This window comes from Neomonachus schauinslandi, chromosome 14 (genome assembly GCF_002201575.2).
Source record: "Neomonachus schauinslandi chromosome 14, ASM220157v2, whole genome shotgun sequence".
NCBI classification, from domain to species: Eukaryota; Metazoa; Chordata; class Mammalia; order Carnivora; family Phocidae; genus Neomonachus; species Neomonachus schauinslandi.
Genome location: NC_058416.1, coordinates 19776151 through 19803074, shown reverse-complemented (window position 1 = coordinate 19803074; position 26924 = coordinate 19776151). Strand labels below are relative to the sequence as shown.

The 26924-nt window shown below is 38.4% G+C and overlaps 1 protein-coding gene across 3 annotated transcripts in view; it reads right to left on the bottom strand.

Annotated features, from left to right (window-relative positions):
- Window positions 1–26924, bottom strand: part of TCF4 (transcription factor 4) — a 353017-nt gene that overhangs the window by 49837 nt on the left and 276256 nt on the right. For all 3 annotated transcript variants that reach the window (XM_044921066.1, XM_044921065.1, XM_021686140.2), the window contains 2 exons: window positions 8171–8276; window positions 4243–4376 (listed from right to left, as the gene is read on the bottom strand). In XM_044921066.1, the coding sequence (XP_044777001.1) occupies window positions 4243–4376; window positions 8171–8276 (240 nt within the window). The remainder of the gene's footprint in view (window positions 1–4242; window positions 4377–8170; window positions 8277–26924) is intronic.

Genomic DNA, 26924 nt, shown 5'->3' with positions numbered 1-26924 from the left:
AGGTCAACGTCAGTGAAAAAGTTGAGATGATACCCTTAAAACTTTCCAACTTCCCAAGAATGCCCTTCAAACTTTCTAATTTCATGGACCTCTGTGCTTGACCAAAAAATTCCTTAGGCCACCTGTTAAATTCACTTCTCCTTGCTGCTTACAAAATGCCCCAAGCAGTCCATGAACTTTTCTCCAAACAACGACAGAATGGGCACATTCCATAGTACAACTAATCTAAAAGACCGGATAAGCCACGGAACACCAAACTTAGAACAACTAATTCTGTTTGACAGCTAAACACAGTAATAAAGTAGAGAAAAAGAAACTGAACATAGAAGAAGGAAACTGAAAGAAAGGGATGGTTTGCCTGCATTTCTACACAATGCTATTCTGTGCTGAGAACAGAGAAACTGTATAAATCAGTCCCAGATATGCAAAAATCAAGACAGAGGTAAAGAATTTTGAAAAATATTTAAACGACTATATAATCACAGGGTGGAATGGGAAAAAGATTTTCACATCGGGGAGGATTTCTAGACCCTTTAACACGGTGCCAAATGGGCAGTAATTCAGGATTTAACAGAGAGAGGGTTAATACTGAGTTTAGAGAACAGTAAGAAAAGTTCTTCCCTATCGATTTTAATGGGGAAACAAATGCAATCCATTTAAATCAGTTATTTTTAGAGACTCACAGAATATAGGATGCTGAAAGAAATTAATGAGACTTATAGCTACATTATTTTACGAGGAAAAGTGTCTTGAAAACTACTGTCACTCAGAGACATAATAAATATACTACAGAGAATATCACTGATGTGTGAAGTATGTCTCTTTTAGAGTATTTAGGGACCAACGATGAGAGGTCCCCTTAGCTTCTCTTCCTCCAGCTATTGATACTGTCTGCCCTGCTCACTACACATAGACAGGGGAGATTGAGAAAGTATAAGAGCTTTACATGCCCACTATTGAATTATTTTTACTTATGATGCCCAATTATAGCATATCTGGAGCCTACTGACAGAATAAGTATCGAAAATGTTTCTATTAATGATATTGTTATCACTAATGGATTGATAATTCAAAGATTAGAAAATACACTTGGTGGCACATACTAAGAATAAAATCATGCTTTGGGCTCAGGCAAGGTTTCACAACCTTGGCACCATTAATCTTTTATGCCAGATAGTTCTTTGCTGGCGGGGGGGGGGGGGGGGGCCCCCCTATGCATTGCAGTATGTTTACCAGCATCCCTGGCTTCTATACGCTAGATTCCAGTAACCCTTACCAGTTGGAAAATCCAAGAATGTCTTCGGACATTCCCAAATGTTCCCTGAGGGGGTAAAATCACACCTGGTTGAGAATCACCAGGGTAAGGGTTTATTCAGAACTTCTTTTATATTAAAATTCCAGGCTCCTAAGACTATTTCACTCTGCGGGGCAAAGACCATGCCAGACAGAGGACTCTATCTTATTTCTAAACAGAACTCTGCCAAGTCATGCCAACCTTAAATCTTCTACAACAACCCATTCCAAAGCTTAACCACAAACTCCATTCTTCTGCGTGACTCTGTATGTCTACCTGTGACATAGCAGTGATTAGCTGTGGGATTGTGTTGTAGAAGCTGAAACTGTAAAGGGGATTTAAAGAATCAAAACTGGTGACTCGACAGTTGCTACTGAAATGTGTGGATTTGAAGCTTTACAATTACACATTGTGTTACAATACAGTATAAAGTGATGAAGGCAATAATGTTTCTAAAATATTGTACCTTTAGAGACAATACTAATTTGGCCAAATTATACCCAAAATAATACAAGCAGAACACTCTTCTTTTTCTCAAACTATTCCTTTGTTCTGTGTGAGACTGGCTAAAGCTAGAGACAAAAATTGTGAGGAACTACCATTTTCAAGTGAAAGGACACTAAGTGCCTACTGCATACTCAAATTATTCTCAGTGTCAGATTTCTGAAAGGCATTTCAGTGAGAGATTTTCAAATGGTTAATACTGAAATTACAATGATTACTAGATATAATAATCCAACAGTTTCCCTATCAGTGAGAAAATTTATTAGGATACATTACCAGAGACCTAATTCATTTACCATTTTTTGAAACAAACCCTTAATCTCTAAGATCTGCTAAATAATCATATTAAGAATGAAACTCCCATGTTCTGTGTTAGATAAATGACATTACACAAATACAGCATCTGACACAACCTGTTGGGTTATTCCTTCAAAATGATCTTTCTTCCTGGTTGATTATATTGTTTTGGTTTTTAAGGTTTTCAGCAAAATTTTTTCTAAAAGGAACGTAGTTGGTTTCCTTTTTAAAATTACACTTTTTATGCATTTGAGCACATTTTAAAGATACCTCCGCCCATGCAGTGGATTTGATTGGGATAAAATCAAACCACCTACATCAAAATTCTAGAGCATGATAAGGAAAGAAAGAAAGAAATATGGGAAGAACGAAAATAAATGTCAAATGAACAACTCTTAAAAGGACTGACATTCCGGGCGCCTGGGTGGCTCAGTTGGTTAAGCGACAGCCTTCGGCTCAGGTCATGATCCTGGAGTCCCGGGATCGAGTCCCACATCGGGCTCCCTGCTCGGCAGGGAGTCTGCTTCTCCCTCTGACCCTCTTCCCTCTCGTGCTCTCTGTCTCTCATTCTCTCTCTCTCTCAAATAAAATAAATAAAATCTTAAAAAAAAAAAAAAAGGACTGACATTCCATGTTATGTTAGTATATTGCCAAAATCTTTTAGTTGTAATCAAAATTTTCCTTGCTCATAGGACACATGTAGTTTTGATCATGAGTTCCTTAGAGAAGTAAAAAATGATGATGGGGAAATAAAGATGTTGGCCAAGAAGAAATAGTTGATATTTCTCTAAGCTTTTGCTCTAATACCTCAAAGTAGGAGGTGGGAGAAGATAAAATTTGCAAGAAAATCATTTGCTATTTACTGAAGATGTGCTGAAATTTGAGACAGTTTGATTTACACATTCAAACTTGGCAGATGATATAAAAAGGCCAATTCTATTTCCATCATTTGCCTCTTGTTAACAGATAGGCTAACTGACCACAGTGTCTCTATCACCAGGACTAGAGACTGTAACTTCTGAAATACTTTACGTTGTCAGAATAGAATATAAGTCACCTTTTCTATGTCTCTAGTGGTTGAACAAAAGAGAGGAAAGCACAGAAATCCAGAAAGTGCTATTTCCTATTGCAGAGCAGAGAAAGGTACAGGAACCTGGGTGTTAGGAGAAGAACAAGGGGCAATTTCGAGACAAAGAGTAGAGACACAAGTACCACGAAGGATCACTGGATTTGTCAGACCTTTCTGCATTTGTAGGATCACAACTTCATACATTTTTAAAGTTATAGGGCTGCACGAGGGACTCAGTCCCATCTTACCTGCATCTCAAACCTAACTCATGATCTCCATGTAATGCTCGACTTAAGTTCCTAAGCAGATTCTGAGCTGTGGGAGTTTTTGAGGCTGGAAAAGATCAGATGAACTGCTTCCTCCAAGATAAAGGGACACACTAGGATGGATGAGTGTAGGCAATGGGCAGAGTGGACACTTCAGTAATGAAACAAGATAATGTCCTACAGCTCAGCAGTTTTCAACTGAGGCAGGAAATGGAGCATCACTGGGATGTTGGGAGGTGTGGAATTATAGCTAAACCACTGAAAACTGGGAATCTGATCTATGCAGAACCCCATGGTTGCCATGACTAGTGGAGTGTATGGGAAACAGGAACTCTTTCCTTTGGGTGTGGCACCACAGGTCAAAGCTGTCAATGGGGACAGAAGCCGGTAAGCGGAAGTGGAAATGCACATGGGAGAAGCAGGCCACCTACTCTCAGTCTACTGTCACTCTGCCCCCTGCAGTAGACTCTTCAAAACTACAGACAGTAAATAAATGACAAGGATCCACCATAGCTGAAATTGTACAGCTCAAACACAGTATATATTTATGTCCGAAGGAGGCTAACATTGTCATAAAGAAAGCACGGAATAAAACACCACAAAGAGAAGAACAATGGCAAAGAAAAGCCTCAAGGGCTTACAAAGGTGATCTGTTATGCCTTTGATCTCAGAAACAAGATAACTGTAAGAGTAATGGGTGTGTACCGTTTTTACATTCATTACAGAGTCCTTGTGTACATGCACGGAAAGGCGGAGAATGAGATTTCGTAAACTAGCTGTGTCGCCCCCATAACCATGTAAATCTGTCTTACCAAGCGTTCGTGTGGATGCAAGCTACAGTAGCTGCTAGACTGTGGAATATGAGAAGAACTGCCCAACATTCCTCCGTAGCCAGGCTGATTCATCCCACTGGAGGAGCTCCAAGGGTCACTGCTGTGATGGCCATCTGTAAAGGACAAAGAAAACCATGACTTTTCGGAGGCATTCAGCCTTGCCCTGCAGAATAGGGTTTTTTTTCATATACTTGAAAACGGCTGCCCATTGTGTATTCATCTTTGTGCTGTTTTGCTGATTACATCAGAAGACAGTCATCCTTCTTTTTTCCCAAGTGGCTCCATATTGCCAAACAAATGTAAATATTTACCATAGGCAGCGTTCTTAGTAAAAATTCAGCTATAAAAGAACAGAACACATTTCTATGTAGAATTACATCAAGTCAGCCAGGTAAACAATACTAAAGAAAATATTTCTTGAAAGTCCCCTGACCTCCTTCTCTATGGAAACTAACAGTTAAATTGTTCCTAAATTTTGTGATGAAAATAAAATACTTAACACATTATAGAGTTGACACATTTACAAGTTTTAAATGCAGACATAGCAATAAGAATGAAAAAGAACATCTCAGATTTCAAAGACCAAATTTCCTTTTTATTACATACATGGTGGAATTAAAGTTGAAATTGCATTATAATTTATAGGGAACACGAGTCTCAGATACATAGTTCTGAGTTTTCTTTTTTAACTTTTGTTTTTTGGTGCATAGTTCGATAGCTACCTTAAGCCGTCAGTAGCAGTTGAAAGGGTACACAAGTATCATAAGATAGCTACTACACCAGAGACGATTTGAAGAAGTTCTGGATTTTATAAAGCTGTAAGTTAAAAAGAGGTTTAAAATGATGTGGACATTATAGGAAGTACCTTTCAATATTAAGTTAATCTTTTGTTAACAGCCTATTAAAAACATTTTTATAGGGGCGCCTGGGTGGCTCAGTCATTAAGCGTCTGCCTTTGGCTCACTCAGGTCATGATCCCAGGGTCCTGGGATCGAGCCCCGCATCGGGCTTCCTGCTCTGCGGGAAGCCTGCTTCTCCCTCTCCCACTCCCCCTGCTTGTGTTCCCTCTCTCGCTGTCTCTCTCTGTCAAATAAATAAAATCTTTAAAAAAAAAACATTTTTATAGATTCTTTTTCTTTTCTGGTCTATTGGCCTAGAAGTTACTATTAGGGATCGCTGATGTTTGGTTTGGGTTTCTCAAAATGAAGGTGGTTGGTGGGGGTGGGGTGGGCAGGAATCTATGTCGTTGCTGAATTCGGATCTTCCCTTCTTTCAATAGTTTAACAGCAATTATTGAATGCCAGCTGAATACCAGGCCGTCAGCTGGGTGTTCACAGTACAGCAGGTACTGCCTCCTTGAAAACAAGATGATTTGCACCATATATCTTACATAATAAAGGCCTTTTGAAAATTTAGGCAATAGGCAAGTTAAATCCAACACTATATACCACAAAGCTTTTTTTCACTGAGCTTTCATATCTAGAAGTTAGAAATCCAAAAACTGGAATAGTTTCAGAACAGGGAGGAATGATCAATAGATTTCTTAAAAAAAAAAAAAAATCCTGTGATTTTGACAACTTAAGAGTTTTAATTAGAAGATGGAAATGCAAGTGAAAAACGAGAGGTCACATGGTAGTGAGTTTAAAATATGCTCCTGACAGTCCCTGAGTATCTTTCACCCAAACTGTATGTTTTTGTAAGACCTGAATCCTCTGGGCACCATGCACCCATCACTGAAGGAAGCCGATGTGAGACAGGATCACGAGGTACTGTTTCTGTGATCCTAATGGGAAAACACAGGACTTTCTAAAAGTTACTATTCATGCATTGAAGATTTAGCCTTCAGGTTGTGGAAGTTTAGATGTCACCTTAAATTCAAAGATGAAGTTAAGGCCCTAACATTTCAAATAGATGGCATCTATGACAAATAAATTGAGAATATATATCATTGAACGAGAGTCTCCTGAAACATTCTGACAACATGATGTACTATATGGAAATACATTTAGGACTTGTTAACACAGAACACTCTACTCAATGCAGACTTATAAAAATACATACTTTACATAAATTATGCTTTTCACAATAAATTAATATTTATCACATCCCATGATCTTGGCATAATGTTGTTTTGAAAGAATAGAATTAGATGTGAGCAAATTAATTGTGCTCATCAGAAATGTCAACTCAATTTTTTTTTTTTTTGCTTTTTGGGGCATTTTTTTGCTTTTTGGGGTATTCACATGCAGAAAAGCAAGTTCATTCCCCATATTCTGCATGGTCTGCCATGGAGAAGAGCCTACTGTTTTCTGCTTTAATCTACCTGACTTCCCACGTGGTGTGCACTGTTTAAGCAAGCACCCTCCTGAAGGCAGATAGAAGAAATCTATCCTGTCAATTTTCTCAGGGAAAATCTGCTTTGAATGATGAATCCTTGAATTGACCATCTCGATAAGCACCAGTAGCCCAGTTGCTCTGACTGGTTACAAAAGAGGGGAGTGGATGCTCAAGTGGCTACTCTTTACAGCTGAAGGGGATAACCCTTTTGTCCCAGCCCAGGACGCCCCCAAGTGACATACCCTGCTGGGTCCCTTTGTGAGTTACACCTAGGACAGGTCACACAGATAAAGGGCCTTTATGAACATGAGCTGTATTATGCGTGGAACAAATTCTCTCCATTCCTGAGAGACCCATTTAATTCAATTTTATAGATTTTCCATGGAATTTCACATGTGAACTAGCAACCTGAAAAAGCAAATACTCTGAAGGGCAAGAAAAAAAGTCCCTTTTAATCAGAATGACTTTGAGGATGCCCCCTGCAAGCTAAGTGAGACACCCAGCTGCTCCCCACTTACTTGCTGCTCCAAGGTGTTCCCTGTCCCACGACATGGCCCTTCCTAGAGCAGCACGAAAAGGAAATCCCATGGCACTTTGCCAAGGCACGCTCAAAAAAGGTTTTCACACCCGGGCAGAAAGCATTAAAAGTTCTGTACACAGGTACAGTTCTTGGTAAATCCCACATCTAAATTTCAGAGTATTAACTTGGCAACAAGATCATCATACTTTGATAATAAGTGCCACAGGCTTATCAGGGATGAAGCCTTAGGTGCATCCTCTGGACAGTCTATTCTTACGTGCAGCTGGTGTCATTCTAACTACTCCAGTCTTTTCCAAGCAGCAGAAAGGAATTGGGCTACCAGTGGCAAGACTGTCAGCTCAGGGGGACGCATCCATATCCATTTCATTAAATAAACAGCACAGTTAAAAGAATAAATATACTTCACCTACTATGAAACTGTAATTTTGTCAATTTGTCTGGGACAAAAGCTGGGTCTTTTACCCCAAATCAATTAGCATGTTGGGGTGGAGCTTTCGCTGTGTAATGAAATAATATTCTAGTCTTGAGATGGGTTGCTTTATCTTAAACGGGGCTCTTGTTCTTACCTATAAATTAATAAGTGGCTAAAATTTTTATATGAAGTTATACATAAGGACAATGTGTTCCCAGTTGGCTAGATCCAGGATGCTCAAAATACACACTGAACCAAAACACTTCTAAAAATACACACACATTCTTCTTGGGGACAGAAGAAGCTGAAATGATCTGTCATGGAAGACCATCCCCCAAGAAGCGTCAGTTCTAAGTGAAGTCGACCAGTTTAATCCTAACTCATCATTGCTCAAGGGGCTTTGGTTTAAAAAATAAGTCTTAGTCAAGTTTTAATTAATTGATGAATTTTTAATGAATTCAATTCCTAAAGAAGAGGATGACCTTCAATAGTCTCCACTTGCCTAGTATTCCATTTCTTGAGTATCAGTTCAGCAGTCTTTTGCCCCATATATGACCTGAAAAGACCCAGGGAGATTCTGCCCCGTGGATTTCCCCGCAGAAGTGGCAGCATCTTACCCTGCATGAAGAAGGAGCTAGGGAAAGTGCTGGCTGCTGGTTTCGAGGAAGGGTAGCCTGGCGAGTCCCTATTGTAGTCGGCAGTGCTTGCTGATGGAGCATAAACCTGAGGAAGGAGAGACAATTTAGTTTTGCTTGCTGCATTGACCAAAGCACCTCAAGGTCCATTACTTGATAAGAAGCAGGCACAAAATGCTAAATTTCCATGTCCATTCCAAATCTGATCAAACCCTAGAACACTGCCCCTTTCAGAATACAGAAAAACAAACAACAACAACAAAAATGCTGAGTAGATTTGTGTGACTGGAAAACTGGGGGGGGGGGGGGGGTTTTTTTTTAGTCGCGGGAAAAAAAACGGGGAATTATGTTTTGTTTAGTTTTTTATATAACACCACAGGGTCGCCCTGTCCAAGCACTTTTTTTTTTTTTTTTTAAACATAGATGGCCTCTGAGCTCATGAAAGGTGCAAACAGAAGGGCATGCATCAAGCCTCTCCCTCTTACTCTACCTTTCAATTAAAATGTTCACTTCTGAGAGAAAAGAGGCAGAGACAGAGAAAACAAATGCACTATCCAGACCACAGAAAGTGACAAATACATCTTGGAATATTAAATTCCCATAGTGTCAGCTTTTTGCAGAGATGCATGAGAAAGACCATTAAAAGCCCAGATCTACATAGACCACCAACAATCAGTATGTACACAGGAAGGGGGGGGGAGCACTCTTTTATAGTTCTTATTATATTTGTGTGTGCAATAAACTTAAAAAAGTGTGCCAAAATCCTAATTTACTGAACATTCGTTTACTAATACTCATGAGACTTGGGGAACAGTCCTTTATAAAAATAGCCTGTGTATTTTCTGGTTTATGTTTCCTCTAAAGAAGGCAGCATAGTCAAAAAGCATAAATTCATAAGGTATAGTTTAACTTTAATTGGTTTCCCCCCTTGCCTTTTCTGCTAAATATAATTTTTTCAAATCCCTATTTTCTTTTGCTCCAAAAGTTCCTCTCTCCAGATGGTCGGAGAGACTGAAACACTGTCATCCTCTTGATGAAAATGGATACCTTCCTGCCTCCATTTTGAAGCAGGCAGCGGCTCACGAAATTGGCAGTGAGCCTGCAGTGATATTCTCAGGTCACAGTAAAAGAAAGAGAAATTCACCAATAAAAAGGCAACTGCAGAGTTACCAAAAAATACTCCCATTTTTTTTTTTTACAGTGCACATCGAATAAACACCCTAAGAAAAATTATATAATTGCTCTCAGAACACCATGAATCACAAACCAAGCATTAATACAAGGTTTAGGATTTCACAAAGGATAGGTCCACAGAGACAGATGTGGGAAAATATGCATACACATACATACATCAAATAAATGCTACATATGCCCCACAGTGCCCTTGTAAATTGGGAGGTCCTGGAGACTGAACAAAACAAAAACAAACCAGAAGAACCCAGGCACACGTTAGAAAACAAGGATTTTTCTACAGTCATGGAGAGATACGAGTCCCATATTTCACGGGCTATATTTCATTTTATTTTTTACTTCTCCTCGTATTTTAAATATATAAATGTCTATTTGCTTCTACTTCCACGGGGCTTACAATAAGGAAGACATCTTTTCAAGCATCTTTAAGAGACAATAAACCTTAAGCCAGGAATCTCCAAACAAATCAATACCCTTAAAGTTTTGTCATGCAAAGCCCAGTATTTTTCTTGAGAACTATACAACTAATAAACAGTTAGGGAAATATACTGAATGTATTTGGAGAAGGTCTTGAGAGTAGGCTAAAAACACGAAAGAAACATTACTGTCTAGAAAAAGGGGAAATTGAAAATTAGATGATCTCATTCTAATGATAGAATGAGCTCAATACAGCTACTGTACCTACTACAATATATCTACGGTCCAGGCTATTAGTCTGACAGCTATTTGGCCAGTTGGTATTAACACAAGCTAAGTGTACTATGTGTTATCCCCAAATTTCAGAAACCAGCACATTTACTATAAAGCTGAAAATAAACTCTGACCCTATTATGAAGTCACTTTATATTTTAAAACAATTGAAATAAGTTCTTTTAGGATAATATATAGTTTAATTTTAATTATACTCTATTACATTATCTTTAAACATGTATATTACTATGTCAATACCATTCGATGACACCTAACAAGGTTCACCTTCCTCCCCACCCCGATGTGGGCAGAATTAGTTGATATTTCTTCCAAAGAGATAAGGACAAATCTTTGGTAATTTTACCCATACACCAGGAGGTTACTGGACTATGAATTATGATCAAACTCAAAGATCTGAGAATAAGATCACTTATCCCAAATTCATAAGTACCACCTCCATGAAGAATATCTATGGGGTGACAAAGTTTAGGATATAGTATATAATTTCTATTTTTCTGGTGTTGTGGTCAAATGAGGACTCTTTAGATAAGATGAAAGTCTTATTAACAAGAAATGGACCACTGTTTATAGAAAAAAGGCAATTTCTGCAAATTTTATCAATTTTCTTTATACTGTAAATTTACAGATCAGGTAAAATGCTATTCTCTTTCCATTTACGTGCTTCATCTTTCCCACTTCAAAAATTACTTTTAAGGTAAGCACCCTACAGAATTATTTATATAAATAAACCATGCATAGAACTATTATACTTTCTTTTTAAAGATTTTATTTTTAAGAAATCTCTACACCCAACATGGGACTTGAACTCACAACCTCGAGACTGAGAGTCGCATGCTCTACCGACTGAGCCAGGCACCCCTATTCTTTTTAAAAGTAGAAGGAATTAAAGAATTTATTTAGTTCAGCTCCCCCTATATTTTAATTATAAGGAATTCAAAAATGGAATGGTCAAAGCAACCGCTCAAGATCTGCAACTTGCCCAACAAACACAACTATCAATTGCTCTTTATTTTAGGTCACTTTCTTTAAAAATGGTGGCGGAGGTATAAGATGATATTTACGAAAACAGATTGATCATAATACTCATACTTCAGTTTATCCTTAATGTTTTTATCTTTTTTTTTTAATTTTTTTTTTTTTATTTGACAGAGAGGGAGACAGCGAGAGAGGCAACACAAGCAGGGGGAGCGGGAAAGGGAGAAGCAGGCTTCCCGCGGAGCAGGGAGCCCTAAGTTGGACTCGATCCCAGGACCCTGGGATCATGACCTGAGCCGAAGGCAGACGCTTAACAACTGAGCCACCCAGGAGCCCCTGTTTTCATCTTTAATAACCTGAATGACCAGGCAGCTCCCTCCTTATTTTTACTTCAGTCAACTATTTTGCCAATTTCTCAATCAAAGGACTCTGAAGTAAGAGTTTCAATAATGTATTTAATAGAGACACTAAATTCAGTAAGAAAAGCTCACATCCGATTAATTTTAATTATTACTATTTTAGGTAACTGGAAAGATGACTTAAGTATTTGTTAACTAAAATAGTTTTTTATTTAACAGAACAATGACAAATATCCCAGATATCCTCAAATAGTTGGAGTCATTTTAATGACTAATACCAAAAAATCAGTCCAGTGAAAAATGAAATAAAAATCTCAAACTCTAGTTCAGTGTATTGAAGTGACCCCACCTATGAAACATGAGGAAAAGTCTAAAGGGAAACAAAAATCTACACTTAGTTTTTCTCTGATAAGGTAGCTTAGATCAAGGTGACTTTTGGCATTCTGATTCCTCCCACAAGAGAAACCAGAGAAGGGTGAAATTTTTGTTGCAAAATTGGAAATGGAGAATCTTGGCCAAAGCTCATAGGCTATAGCTCTTTTAGTGAACTGTTTGTTGAATAAAAGCTTCATGGGGAACTGATAGCAAAGTATAGTTTATGTCCAAATTTAGCACCATTATCTTTTCGCTTACATTTCTGAATTTAAAACTGAATCATACATATAGAAATTCTGAGTTTAACAAATCTCTCCAGATAACATTAAAAACCCTGAACTGATAAAAATAAAAATATATATTTTTTCATTTTACATATTTAGTTTTTGTTGTAATTTGAGAAGTATTACTATATTATTTAGCTGTTCCATCTAAAGTTCCTGATTATCCTTTGCTCAGTCATCAAAGGAATAATATGATACCTTCTTTTAAATAGAATCTCCGCCTATTAGAAAAGAAGAAAACCAAGCAAACGTGCAAAAAAAAAAAAAAGTGCAGAATGCATATCCTACCTTCCCCCTTAATGTTCTCATTTTTATCTGTCTTGGCATACCAGTTTCACTTATGAAGATTTAAAAAATAACAATGAACCATTTGTTTAGGGCCTCTTGTGGAATAGCTTTTGTGCTAGGAGCTCTACACGTTACTTCTGACTTTTCTAAGGGTCATACAAGATGATTATTATGAATAGCATCATTCTTACTCCACAGGGCTCAAGGATAGTAGAGAGATCAATTGTATTGGCCCAAACCAGCCTGGGTGTGACTGCAAGGTTCACCATTCACCAGTTAGACAACCTTGGATCTGTTCCTTTAACCTCTCTGGTCTCCAGATTCCTCCATGTGAGATGGGAATGGCAGAGCCTGCTATGCAAAGTTCTTACGAGCATAAAATGGTATGTGTGTGTGAAACAACTAGAAGGGGACCTGGCACATATTAAGCATGCAAAAAAATCAGACAATAGGGTTAATGTTGTGCTGCTCTTGTTTTTATTATCTGAGGAAATGTGACTCAGGAAAGTTAAGCCATTTTTTTACATTAACAATTAATCAAGTGGTAAAGGCAGGATTTAAACTTGGGTCATCAGAGTATATATTCTTTCCATAAAAAACAAACAAACAATTCCTTGCTCTTAAAAGGCAAAGAAAAAAAGGTATTTTAAACTATCAACACAAGGCTATACTTTGACCACGGTTTATAGAAATATTCTTGTGGGGGGGTTCGTAATTACCTTTTAAGAAAATAAAATGTGATAAGGCATGTTCATAGTAAAACCAATCTGTATTAATGTCACTTGCTTCCTGAAGTGGGAAGCTGAGCTCTAGGGGATACAGAGAAGTGGCTACAGATCATGTGTCATGAGGTGTGTAACTGAGTGGGGCCGAGGGATAACTACTAGGTTGTACAATGCACCTTTAACATTCCTTACCATCATTACCCCTTTGTGATTCTGCAAGTACCATCTGAATATAGAATTTACAAAAAGAACCAGTTCAGACTAACTGGAACATTGTAGTTGAGACTTTCAAACTCTTAAAGAGAGTTGCTGTGTGCTCCACGATGGCCGGAAAGTACAAAGCATAACTTCTGGTGCCCAAGTGCTAGCAGGGCTCACTTACTAGTCTAGACCTTGGCAGATTTTACAAATATTCTAAACTATGACAGCGAAACACTCAAATGCCAAGCATTCACAAAGCTAGGCATATGCTTTGATGCTTCCCAGCATCTAATGGGGAAAAGTACTTGGAGGTGCATCAGCTGACTACTCAGGCAACTGGGCTGGACCCTCAACTCTTAAAATGTTTTTTGAACGACATGGGTACCAGTAAGAGAAAAGAAAGACTCAAGGGCAGTGACACCTCCATATTCAGCAGAGTTAATATGGACACTGTAATTGTGCCACATGACCAAGTTAAAGGTACATCGCTAACTGATCCATAATGCAAGGGGAAGATGTGCTTAAAAGAGGCAATCTTCAGAGAGTACAGAAAAAGACTTGGCATAATAGTAGAACCCAGACCAACTGGGTTCAAATTCCAGCTCTCACAATTAATTGTGAGCTGGCTGGTGATGTCGTGAGTCCTAGTTTTCTCACTTGTGAAACGAGGTTATTCTTTTTGCGAGCATTAGAGATAATATCTGTCAAGCATAATTCTTAATCTGTTGTAGGCACTCAGTAAATGGTAGTATTATTCACATCTTGTTTTAAGTGCTAGTCACTGCTTACAGCTACTTATAAAGTGTCTAGAATGGGGCTGTCCAGCACAGTAGCCATTAGTAATATGTAGTTATTTGAATTAAGCTTAATTAAAGTCACATAAAGTTAAATATCCATTCCCTTAGTCATGCTAGACACATGAGCCACGTGCTCACTAGCCATACGTGGCCACTGGCTACCATATTGGATATCACCAACCTAGAACTTTCCCACTATGACAGAAAGTTCTGTTGGAAGCACTGGTCTAGAGTCATGCTTGTCTGTGAAGAGTCCTACTGGGCCATGTGTGTCACCCTCTGTTAGAACAGCTATGACAAAAATGCCAGCTCATTTTAAGACTTGATATTCCCTTTAGGCTTCAAAAGCAAGAACTCTTTTGGTGGACTGGTTGGAGAGGTAACTTTTAGGTATCCCTAGTCCCTAGCATACAGCTGGTGTTAGTAAATGTTGATGCTACTGAAGGGTAGGACATTTAGGTTTTAGTTTTATTTATTATGTTTAGAGTTCCCTGTACTACGACATATTTTTTAAAGTCCTTTTATAACCATCTACCAAAATTCCTGCAAATTGTACCAAGTGGAACACGAGGCAAGAGTATCTGTGACTCTAGGTTTCTGGATGTGTAGAAAGCAAAAGAAATTCTGCAACTGCAATTTTGTCCTTGGCCCCTAGTGTCTTTGGCAAAGGAATTATAGTTAGACATGGTGTGATCACTTTTTCCAGACGATAAAAGTTGAACAGATGTTTAAGTTTTTCTGATCATGTGTTTTCACGTTATTGGTAATTGGGTCCCTCTATTCTACTCTCACTTCATTTTTATTACTTTTTCTTTTTCTTTTTTTAATCTTTTTTATATGACTTCTTTACAGATGCTCCTTTCTCTTTTCATGCATTTTTCCACCTGCTGCCTCTGTCCTGCCTTTTGGCATCTTATTTTTAAAGCTCAAGTGTTTTCAACCTTATTTTACAAATGAGCAAAAGAAGAGGTTAATGGACTTACCCAAGGGCCTGGACAGAGCCCAGGGCCCCTGACTTTGTATCCAGTCCTCTTGGCACTCTCCTTTCTAAAGTCTTTTTTAACTTTATAACTTAAATATTCTAATGGGCAGTAAAATGGCATAAAAGGTTAATAAACAGATTCAAGTAACAGAGTTGAGTAAGTTATTATAAGGTTTAAAGGCAGTTAATAATGCTCAAGGGCATATAACAGTCAGGCAGTAAATAATCCAAGAGTGCAAAAAACCAAAACCAACAGCAAACTCCAGGAATAAAAATTATGCACCTGGTATATTCTCAGTACAGTAGATATATCAAGTTAAGGAATATTAACTAATGGTCGAAAAATCCTATTTCATTTCCAGGTGATGGTTAAAGGCGAATTTGCATTATGGTCACATAAATAGGAAATCTATTTAGAGATAACACATAAATGTCTGCAGTATATTGACAAACTGATGGATATTTAATTATAAATAGAAAATTTCAAAAGTTGTAGGCTATTGAAATAGTGAAGCTTTTATGACCATCTATATCACCTGAAGCTTCTATAGGAACTAACCAAATAGTTCTAAATGCCCTAAAATAACTCCTGGTTAGAAGAGGTTTTTTTTCCCCCCACAAACTATCTTTATTGGTAGTCTGAAAAAAAATCACAATTATCTAAACATGCATAAAATGTACCATTAGTGTATATGATATTCCTATTTTTCCACTAGCAAGCAATTACCTGTCTTCACTCTGCTATACTCATCACAAAAATATGTATATGATCCCCCTAAAAGAAATTCCTTGAGTATATAATATATATTTTTAAAATATTTCATTTATTTATTTTGTGAGAGAGCACGCAAGCGTGCGTGCACATGTGTGCAAGCGGGGGTGGGGGGGCAGAGGAAGAGGGAGAGAGAGAATCTTAAACAGGCTCTACGCTCAGCACAGAGCCTGATGCAGGGCTCGATCTCACGACCCTGAGATCATGACCTGAGCCAAAATCAAGAGTCAGATGCTTAACTGACTGAACCACCCAGGCACCCCAAGTATGTAATATATTTAGAACACAAATCATTTTGAATGCATATCCATACACCCCATCACAAACATCACATATAATTTTTCCACTCTTCTAAATATCAACTGAGTTTTGGTGATTTGTTTGTGATCAGATCAGTCCATGAAATCTAAAGCTACGTCCTATAAATGAATTGGAGCCAAGAGTTTTATTCTTCTCAGCCACCAAATTCCCTTATCTGTGTTAAGAAGCAGTAAAATTGTAAAAGTTTTAATTCCCTTCTTTGTTTGTATCTTTACCAACCAAATTCTGTAACTGGAAGACATCACAAAGACCCCAAAGAAAGCAACAGGAAGGAGAAGAAAGGCCCTGAGTGATGCATAAGGGATCAGTCTCCAGAGTTGGGTAAGCAGGCAGAGGTGGATAGCCTGCAGGCAATTCATTTCCCTAGGAGTGCACCCCGTCTGTGGCAAGACCAGCGATTATGCAGTGAAAAGTGAGCTGGACCCATTATTGTGGGCCTCCTGCATGCAAGCTCCCAAGGAGCTAGGAGAAACCTGGTGTTCTTTATGGGCAGGCAGCTCTACCTTGTTCTTTCTTTTCTTCAAATAAAAAGGCAAGGACAATTCTTATGTTTGTTTTTTTTTTTTTATATATATATAGCTAGCTACAGTATATTTTTCAAATCCCTAAATCAAATTTCAAACCCTAAAAATAAAATGAGTCCATGTAACCTTTGACGTGTATAAAAATTTACAAAGGATGGGAAAAAAAATCCCGCTTCAATTTTTTTAAAAAAGCACAAAGAATTACTAATAATTGTACAAAAATATTATTGTAATTGAAATCTACATAGTATCCTGTTATTTTAGAAGGATTTTTTAATGTGTTATCATTGCAAACCTGAGACAGTAAAACAGCCAGGAAAGGTACGGTGTGGCTTACTCTGCTGTGATATAGTAGATATATTGTGATATAGAATGTTTGAGATTTTAAGTTGTTTTCACATATTATCCTACAACCATCTCAGTGATGCACGCAGGGAGTTGCGAATTAGAAAAAAGGGAAGAAGTCATTTTATGGTATCATCGCTTAACGCTCTCCAGAAACAAAAGAGGACCTGGTCCCAATGCCTGCCAGCCCCAAGCTCTTGTCACACTTGGCATGACAAAAATCATGACAAAGATAAAAATAGCTAACACTTTACTTAGGACATGCCTGACACTATTCCAGAAAAAAAAAAAAAAAGGTACCTATATACTACCTGATACTCGCTTTGTACACTAAAACTGCTGTTCGATCACCATCTCAATTTTATAAATAAGGCATCTAAGAGAGACCTTAAGTAACTCGCTCAAAGTCACACAGCTAGTTAATTGGCAAGTTGGGCAAAATCGTGTAGGTTTGTTTCAGAGTTTGAGCTGTAACCACCATTCTACACCATTATCTCTTAATGGCTAAGAATTCACTCCAGGGTGTTCGTGGACTCCTCCCAACACGCAGCTCTACGAATCCGGGGCCCCTTACATCCACGCCCTGGCCATTCAGCATTCTTAGCGGCTAAGAATGCCGTTTTGCCTCAAGAGAAGAACACGAGGTGGCCACGATGCGGGGGCACAAAGAAGGCTCTTGAACGCAACTACGGGAAGACCATTCATCTGTCTTCCAGGCACGAAGCTGAGCAAAGTAGCTGCAGGTATCAATACTTTTTGTTCAATTGTACTAATGTCAGAGAGAAGTGCAGTAATCTGCTGCAAGTTACACTGGTGTTCAGCGGTGAAGCCAGACCCAGGCCTAAACAGCAGGACACCAAACGGACAATAAAAAGCACCACATTATGACTTAAAGCATTCAAGCGAAGTGTTAATATAGTTCCGTCTATGTGTACTAGCCTCTGGCTCCAAATACTTCTTTTTATTTTTACACCTGCTTTTCTCTTGCTCTTGGCACGAAGTGAGCAGACACTGTATGTTTGCTATTACTTTCAGCGTGGTATATCACAGGAATGCCCACTGCCAACATTCCGAGTACCTTGGCCCTAGCTGAGAATGCCTTAAACCTGATTCAGTTACACCTGGATAAAGATCTCTTGAAACACTTAATTGCATAAAATTTGGTCCAGGTGAAACCTGACTTCTTCGTGTTTACATTCTTTATGTTACTTATTCACGTGGGACTTGGCCTCATCACCAAGCTCAGGATGGACGCAGATAGACGACTGTGGATATTAAGTGCCTCACAGTTCTTTAACATGTTCCAAACACCTAGCCAGTTTGTTTCCAAGCTTTTATTTATTGAATGCTCGTCAGAAATTAAAGGTAATGTTAAGAAGAACATGACTTTTCAATTTCTAACTTAAACAGATGTAACTGAATGATTTTGATCTCTGCTGCTATCACATCATATTCATGATTGTTAATTATTTCTAACGGATCATATCCCATCTCAACACTACTGACTATCGCCAACCACAGAAAAACAAGGCTTAACCAAATATTATGGAAATACGCGCGTGCACGTGTGTGTGACATCCAATGCAGAAGAGGCTCAAGTAGTGGCTAAGTATATGCATGAATGAATGTACACAACATACACACCAAACTAAGAATAACATCATAAAATCGAGAGAGATAAACATTCATTGTTCTGCCAAAACAGATTTTAGTGCTCTTCTCTATGTTTGAGGGCTGGGCTTGTGTTAGGAGGTAGAGACAATGATCTATACTAACCCATACTTAAGGGTTCTAAGAGTATTCTCCACCCTCTTCCCTTTGAACCCAAGACTATAGGTTGATGCCTGAAGCCTAGAGCTGACATCCTTCAGTGGATGTTTATAAGCTTGTCTTTTAAGAAGGGATCTAAGCTCAAATAATTTGGGGCACCATTGGGATAAACATGTAACTTCAATGCTGCAGACCTTAGTCAGTGAACATTACCATGAGGGGTAAAAGCCTACATCCCTGGGAAAAACTCCACAGTCACAAACCCACTTTTCAACATACCTCCAATCATTCCCTATCTCAGGAAATGTTATCCTCTGCTTGGAGCTATTACAATTCAACGTGATGAGGTCTCAGATCTTTTCTCAAGAAATAATTTTTAGAAAGAATGAAAAAAAGTGGAAGAGGGTATAAGAGTCCAGAGGGGGTTTTATAAGAAGGGAAAGCACCACCAAAGAAAAACAGTGATTATGTTATAGTTTGACCTTGTGCAACCTAAATGTGCTATCCCTATTCCTCCAATCCAAGGTCTGCAGGGCTGCATTTGTGCATAATGAGCATAGAGGGCCAGAGAGCCATCATTCCTAAGTCAACATTCCTTCCCAGGAAGCAAGAGGGATTAGAGAGAAAGTTGTGTCAGACAAAAGCTGAAAGACACTTTCAAAAGTAGAGACCCAAGCAAGAAAAAAAAGATAGCAAGACCAAGGTTCTAACTGATATTGCAAAGACAAGAGGAATGGTCAAAGAAACAATTCACAAAAGGGGATACGTATTTCTCTAGATACCTTCTTTGCCTTGAACTTAACAGTATAAAAGGAAATTGGGTATAATTCTATGATTAGTCATTATAAAAAGTTCATATCTTTGTAATGTTTTAAATTATAAAGACTTTCTGGGGTACCTGAGGGGCTCAGTCGGTTAAGTGTCTGCCTTTAGCTCAGCTCATGATCCCGGGGTCCTGGGTTCAAGCCCCACATCGGGCTCCCTGCTCAGTGGGGAGCCTGCTTCTCCCTCTCCCTCTGCCCCTCCGCCCCACTTGTGCTGTCTCTATCGTGTGCACAAATAAATAAAATCTTAAAAAAATCTTAAAAAAAGGCTTTCTGTTTCCATGACCTTATTTAAGAATCATTTTGAGACAGATTATCTATCCAAGCAGTCACCCATCCCACCCATCTTATACAGTAGGAGACAAAAGCTGGGAGAGCTTTTACATGATTGGGTGGGGACAGGAGCGGGGCTATGATCTACCTAGATTTTTTTCATTCCAAATCCCAAGTCAGAATTGTTAGCACCTGATCAGAATGTCTTTCCAAATCACCTACGGTCTAAGGAATCTGGAGATCTAATTTTTATATTAGTAAATGATATCCACTAATGTTAACTAGAGTTAAAGATGAACCCTATGCTGTGGTTTGAAGCATCGAGCTTAGCCCTCGGTGCTTCAAATAGATGCTGTCATCTTCTGTTTACTGAGAGAATTGTTAGGAACAGTGAGTTTCCAGTTTGGTGAAGTTTTGAATAGGAATCATTGCCATGGTACACTGTAAAATCATTACCTCAGCCTCCCTTTCACAGAGGTGGGAAAAAAAGCACAAATTGTCTTTCTTCTGTCAAAACATACGGTCCTAACTCCTTTCAACTGAAAACAAAAGCATGAAATAATTACCAAATATAAGACTGTGGCACACACTGCAATGAAAAAAAAAAAAAGTATGTGAATTGTCAGTATCTCTGTCCAATCAACCACCTCTTTAACTGCTATCCATTCAAGGACCTGCCCCTCTCTCACGCCCAGGGCAAACTTTTAGGTAAAATCAGCCAGCAATATTTCACTGATGTAACACACAGCAGAGATTTTAGCTAGCACAAGGCTAGGTGCTTTGGTACATTAAAAAAAAAAAAAAAGAAAGGACTCTAGAATTATCATTAGGAGCCAGTCCAGAGACCTCAGATGTATAACAAGCAACTAGAAGACATATGTAAGTGAGTTGTATTTGTACAAAAATATTTATGTCAAAGAAATGTAAAGGGAATTATCCAGCGTTATTCAAAGAATTCTTGAGGATGTGAGGCTTAATAAAGAAGGGCAATAATATTCCTCAAAGGGAACAGGGCAGTAGAAGAACAAATTACCAATAAACAGTGCACTGCTTCAGGAACATTTAAAATATTATGGGGCGCCTGGGTGCTCAGTTGGTTAAGCGTCAGATTCAATTTTGGCTCAGGTCATGATCTCAGAGTCATGAGATCTAGCCCTGCGTTGGGCTCCAGGCTCAGTGGGGAGTCTGCTTCTCCCTCTTCCTCTGTCCCCCACACCCCCCTGCTCGCACACACTTGCGCTCTCTCTTTCTCTCTCTCACTCAAAAAAAAAATATATATATAATTAAGTTGACTTTCTCTAATATTTGAATTTCAGATCCTTTTTCTCATCTGATCTAATTTTTCTTAATTTCAAAGATACTCAGTTTAAAGATCTTCTACTGGCTACCTCAAATATTTTTCTGGAATAACAAGGGTATAAATAAATATAAACAACAGTAATTAATAATGAAAATTACAGTAAGAATGTCTCTTTGATGTTTATCTAAGAAATGAAACCTTTGATAACTAAATTATTTTGTTCAATAATTTTGAATCTTTAAAACTAGAAATGTAAAATCCAGATGATTGCTTAATATTAAGATAAGGGAAGCAGTTTAAAATTCTCAATGTTGACAAAATTAATGAGAGAATTTTTTACAAGAAAAGGAACATGGCAGTTTTACATAATCAGAGGCCGAAAATTGATTTTTGTCTTTTTTTTCTTCCTTGATAAATTAGTATCTAAGCGAGAACTTAATACAGAGAAATGTTAAAAAGAAGCAAGGGATGTTTCCTTTTTTCTTTCACCTGATGGAGAAACATCCATTAGACTATAGTCCTTTGCTTATATAATTAGGATACATTAGGTCCTTTGTCTGGAAAATTTCTTAATTGTAGGTAGATCTGGAATTTCCTAATCTCTAGATAGATGGATTATGTGTCTACCACGTGTGTTTGTATGTGCCTGTGTGCATGCATATTTGTGTATATTGTGATAAAATTACAGGTTTATAAAACACAGCAGCAGGGGATGGGAAGGAACTGCTTAATGGATATAGGGTTTCCTTTGGGCATGATGGAAATGTTCTGAAACTAGACAGATGTGGTGGTTGCTCAACATTGTTAATGTATCAAATACCACTGAATTGTTCATTTTAAAATGGTTAATTTTACATCATGTGAATTGCACCTCAATCAGTGCAAACAAAACAAAACATAGTAGCAGGCTCATAACCTTTATGCTGTCCTTCGCAAAAAATATTAATGAGGACCCATCTGCAGGGAGATGGTATTCCAGTAGTAGAGAGGACCAATGATGGGTCAAACTTCTTAAGCAGTAGGTCTTGTCCTCAGTTGCTGGATGGAAAATTTAGGCAAATAATGTAGCCCTCTTAGGAGAGGAGGCTGTCTTTCCACTGAAATCAAAACTGCTCTTTCAGCAAAGTCACTCATAATCTCTTTGTTAGCAAACTCAATGGAAACTTTTTGTTAGCAAACTCATTCTACCAAGATGCACTAAAGGCTTAATGGGAGCATATATATGCCAAACCTATCAAACTGTACATTCAAATATGTATGATTTGTTGTATATCAATTATACCTCAATAAATCAGTTAAGAAGTTTAAAAAAAAAGATGAAGTTATGATTCCCCCTCATTGCCAAAATATCTTAAGTGAGTTAACTAGCTATAAATAATGGTCTCTAATGTGCTCTAAGGACCAGGAGATCATTTTTCCACTTTTGATTCTATTGCTCATTAATTGACTACAGGTAGGTCATTAACCTCTCTTTCAATCTTATGATATTTATTTGAAAAGTAGAGATCATAACATCTGCTGCTACACAGAGATGCAGTACAAATAAGATCATGCACTGAGAAAACACCTTGAAAAAGTATGGACCTCAAGGTATCTCATTTGTATAGCATGTTCAGCGCCCTGATGACGCGTGAAATATTTTTTGATGGTGATGAGTCTGTTTTCTTTAATGGAAAACCTCTTGATAGGTGAACAACCTAGTCAGCTTTTGTCTCTAACAAGCACAAACCGGAAGGGTACTAGTGCTGTAATATAGACAGGATCATGGACCAAAATCCCTTACAAAGAATGAGCTCAGCAAGTTTTCATCAAATATTATTTCATCTTCTAAACTTTCCCAGCATTTTACTGTAGAAATGTGTAAACTTTATGAAGTATAGAAGTCTTTTCTCCCATAAAACACAATGGGCTCCTGGGGGTAGGGGGGCAGAGGGTGTGATTTGGAGCACATTTCATTCAAAGGCTTGCCCACAGCAGATGCCCAAGAAATAGTCACTAAGCAAACAAGGGAAAGAGCCAAAGTAAAAGAGGACCAATTCTTTCTTTCACTTAAAAGTTTACACAGCAGATTTTTAGCACTGAAGTGCCTTACAGAAGTAACCTCAGGTATCTTTGTCAAGAAAAACTGTCCTCTGAATCATGAATGGCTTCTTGAAGGTACTGCACATGAGGGTGAACCCCTGGCCTCATACTGGGAAGAGAACATCATGTGGAGATAACACGGATATGTAAGACACTACACTGCAATTCTACAGATCTTCAGCATTGGATGTGCAAAACTTCTCAAGGAACTCACGTAAAATTTATGAATATTGCGGACTTGCTGTACCTGTGATATCTGTTCCTTAGTTTTTGTGTCCACCTTTTTAAAATAAAGACTGCATGAAACCACAACAAAGAGTCAGTCTGTGACTTTAATTTTCCAAAAAAAAGGTTGAGAAACAGAAGTCACAGGTAGGTTAAGAGCACACATCACCTTTAACCGTGTTTTCTACCATTTCTGTTTGATAGGAACCCCCAAACAGACTGGACTGTGATAAGGAGGCATAACTCAGAATATAAATCAAGCTGCACTCACCACTTTAAAAATGCTCCCTTTCCATCTGCCATCTGATTTGTCCTGTTCTTTCATGGCTCTGTTCAGATCTGTTTCATCTCATTGGCTTGTCCCCTTTGCATGTCTTCTATCTTGTGTTGCTGTCTTCTGTTTTATATTTATGATCTGTTTTCCCAAATATGTTCCAATTCCCTGGGGTGTGTGTGTGTGTGTCTCATTCTCTTTTCCTTCACTCTCTCTGTCTGGTAGATAAGATGCTTGATGCTCATTTTCTGGTGGTGATGATGATGATGACAATGACAATGACAATGATGATGGAAAAGCAGCTGGTGATGCCCTTTCTCCACTTCTTTACCTTCCCTCCACACCCACTACCCCAGTGGAACTGCTCAAGAGCTCCTGGATGCTGCAGCCCAAGGTCATCTTTATCTCTCAGCAACATTGGACACTGTTGACTACTTCTTCCTTCCAGTCAGCTTTGCTTCCCTTGGCTTCTCTGACTAGGTTTTCCTGGTCTTTCTGCTATCCCTCTGCACTTTTAAATTCAATGACCTCTTGGGCATACCCATTTGAAGGGCTCCTTATTACAGTCATGATAAGATCTAAACTCCTTTATAGGGTGCACAAGGCACTGTATGATCTGGTCACTGCTGACCTTTTCAGTCCCATCTCTTACTACTATCCTTTGGCACTATGATCTCCAGTCATCCTAAACGACTTTCAGATAACAGTGTATGCCATGCTCTTCCTTGATCCAGTATTTTGTTTGTTTAATACCCATTCATTCTTGGACCCTGCTTCCTCCAGGCCAAATGTGGGACAGGCACCCCTCCTGTGTCCATCTCTAGCAGTCTGTGCTCCCCCACCAGTGTATTATCAAACTACATTTGGTCTGTCTACGTCCTTGTCTATCTCGTGTCTGTCTTGTTCGGAGCTATATTCTAGCACCTTATTCATAGTAGGCACTGAAGTTTCTTACCACCATTTGAGTGGAGGAATTAAAAAAAGTACATTAAAAAACATTTTAAACAACCAAAATAACTTCCCTATAAAATAAAATCCACCACCTCTCTAAAAGTTCAAACTGATAATCTCAGATGATGGCGCCAATCCAAAGGACAGATTAAAGATTTTGTCCAAGGACACATCAGTGACTTACCTTCAGTGGGTAAAGCCTGAAGCTCCACTGATTTTGTTCCCTAAATTCCCCTGTGGTCTGGTCCTGTACTTAAAGCCAGATGCCGAAGAACAAGATACCAAGAGGAGAAGATAAGAGGTCCCTAAGGTCTTTCCAATTGTCCCAGGACTTAGAATCCCTAATGTTGGCTCTCTAGATTACATTGTGGAAAAGAGAAGGCAAACTCCTACCACCTACAGAGAAGGCCACAGAGCTCAGGAATGAAGAAGAACAGGAACTCTAAGCTTGGTAGTGTATGGCTGGGCTACCACCTAATGTCAAGAGAGGGTACCATTTATCTTCATGAAAGTTTTACCTGCAGTAGTTTATCACTTTGATTTAACGGGCAACATCAATTTCTGGGCCATTTTTTTTTTTTTTTAAATAATGATGCTTTCCTTCTGCTGCACACCAGTCATACCAAAGAGGGCCATACCAGTATGACTGTTCCTAAAGGTGAAATGATCTGTGGTATTTTCTAAAAAAGTCTGTTGTGAACCAACTGAGTGAGAAAATGCTAAGATTTGCATTTTCTTGAAATGTGATGCTATTTTTGAGCTTCTAATTGAAAAAAATTTAAACTGCAAGTAATTAAGTGTGGGGGAGCACACCAAAGGTGGCTCGTATTTAGGCACATGGTAAACCGATCTGCCGTTGAACTGGGAGGCTAATATTAGGGGTAAGCCAAACCATGCCTTGTGTTTGTTCACTGTCTCATACTATTTTTCGAATGTCATGGGCTCAGCAAAACCCAAAACACATTTTCTCAGCACTTCTCTCTATTTTTCAACCCATATGTATTTCTAGAGACGTTTAATTCATATGTTTCTGATTTATTTACATGCAAGTCATCAGAATGTTGTTTTGTGCGAACTATTTGATGTCCAGGAAGCCTGTTGAGCCTTTCCTTTGAGGTTTTTTTTTTTTTTTTTCCCCTTAGGATCAGGAAGCCATGATTTGCAAATAGTAAGAAAGAAAGGAAGGAAGAAAGAAAGAAAGAAAAGCTCATCAAAATCTCCAATATTTTTTCCTCAAAGGTTCAAATTTTGTTCAAAAGGAGGTGGCATAAAGTCAGTACAATTCTGCATTTGGCAGACCTTCCATTTTCCTGTTCCTAATTGACACTGCCCTTCTAGATAGTAGTAACGTCTTCCTTGTGGACATAAAAGTGCGTATTTGCAATGTATGAACAAGAACAGGTCCTAAAGAGAGGCGATGAGCTCTTCAAAGATTAAGTGAATGTGTTCTGCAACACGGTATCTGGGGCCAGGGAGGGGGTCTCCACATCTAGAGAGAGGAAAGTAGTTATCACTTTTCCAAGAAAGTCCTGAGAATTTTTCATCCCACCAGGGACTTCTCAGGCATTCTCTTTCCTCAATTTATAAAAGTAACTCTAATTCAAGTGTGATCTGATAGTTGTCTGCATACATCAAAAAAACCCATAATATTATAAATATTTCTCCATTTGTGAGTAACTACAAACTAAGAAAAGAAAGAAAAAAAGCAAAAAAGAAAGAAAACTAGTAATTTTACTGCTTTCAAGGAATTAGTTTAAGGATCCCTGTATTCAGACTTTTGACAAAACAGGCTTTCTTTTTCTTTGATAAGGATTAAGACTCTATATTAGCACATGTCGGGGGTGGGGTTCATCTTTTAGGATCATTGGTGTCTACATAAATTCAACCATTTAAAAAGATAATCCAAAATGTAGAAATATTTTAGAAGACTGAATAAAGTTTCAATAGGGAGTAGTTTTTAAAAAAATTTTTATTGTTATGTTAATCACCATACTTTACATCATTAGTTTTTGATGTAGTGGTCCATGATTCATTGTTTGTGCATAACACCCAGCGCTCCATGCAGAATGTGCCCTCTTTAATACCCATCACCAGGCTTACCCATCCTCCCACCCCCCTCCCCTCTAGAACCCTCAGTTTGTTTTTCAGAGTCCATCGTCTCCCCCTCCGATTTCCCCCCCTTCATTC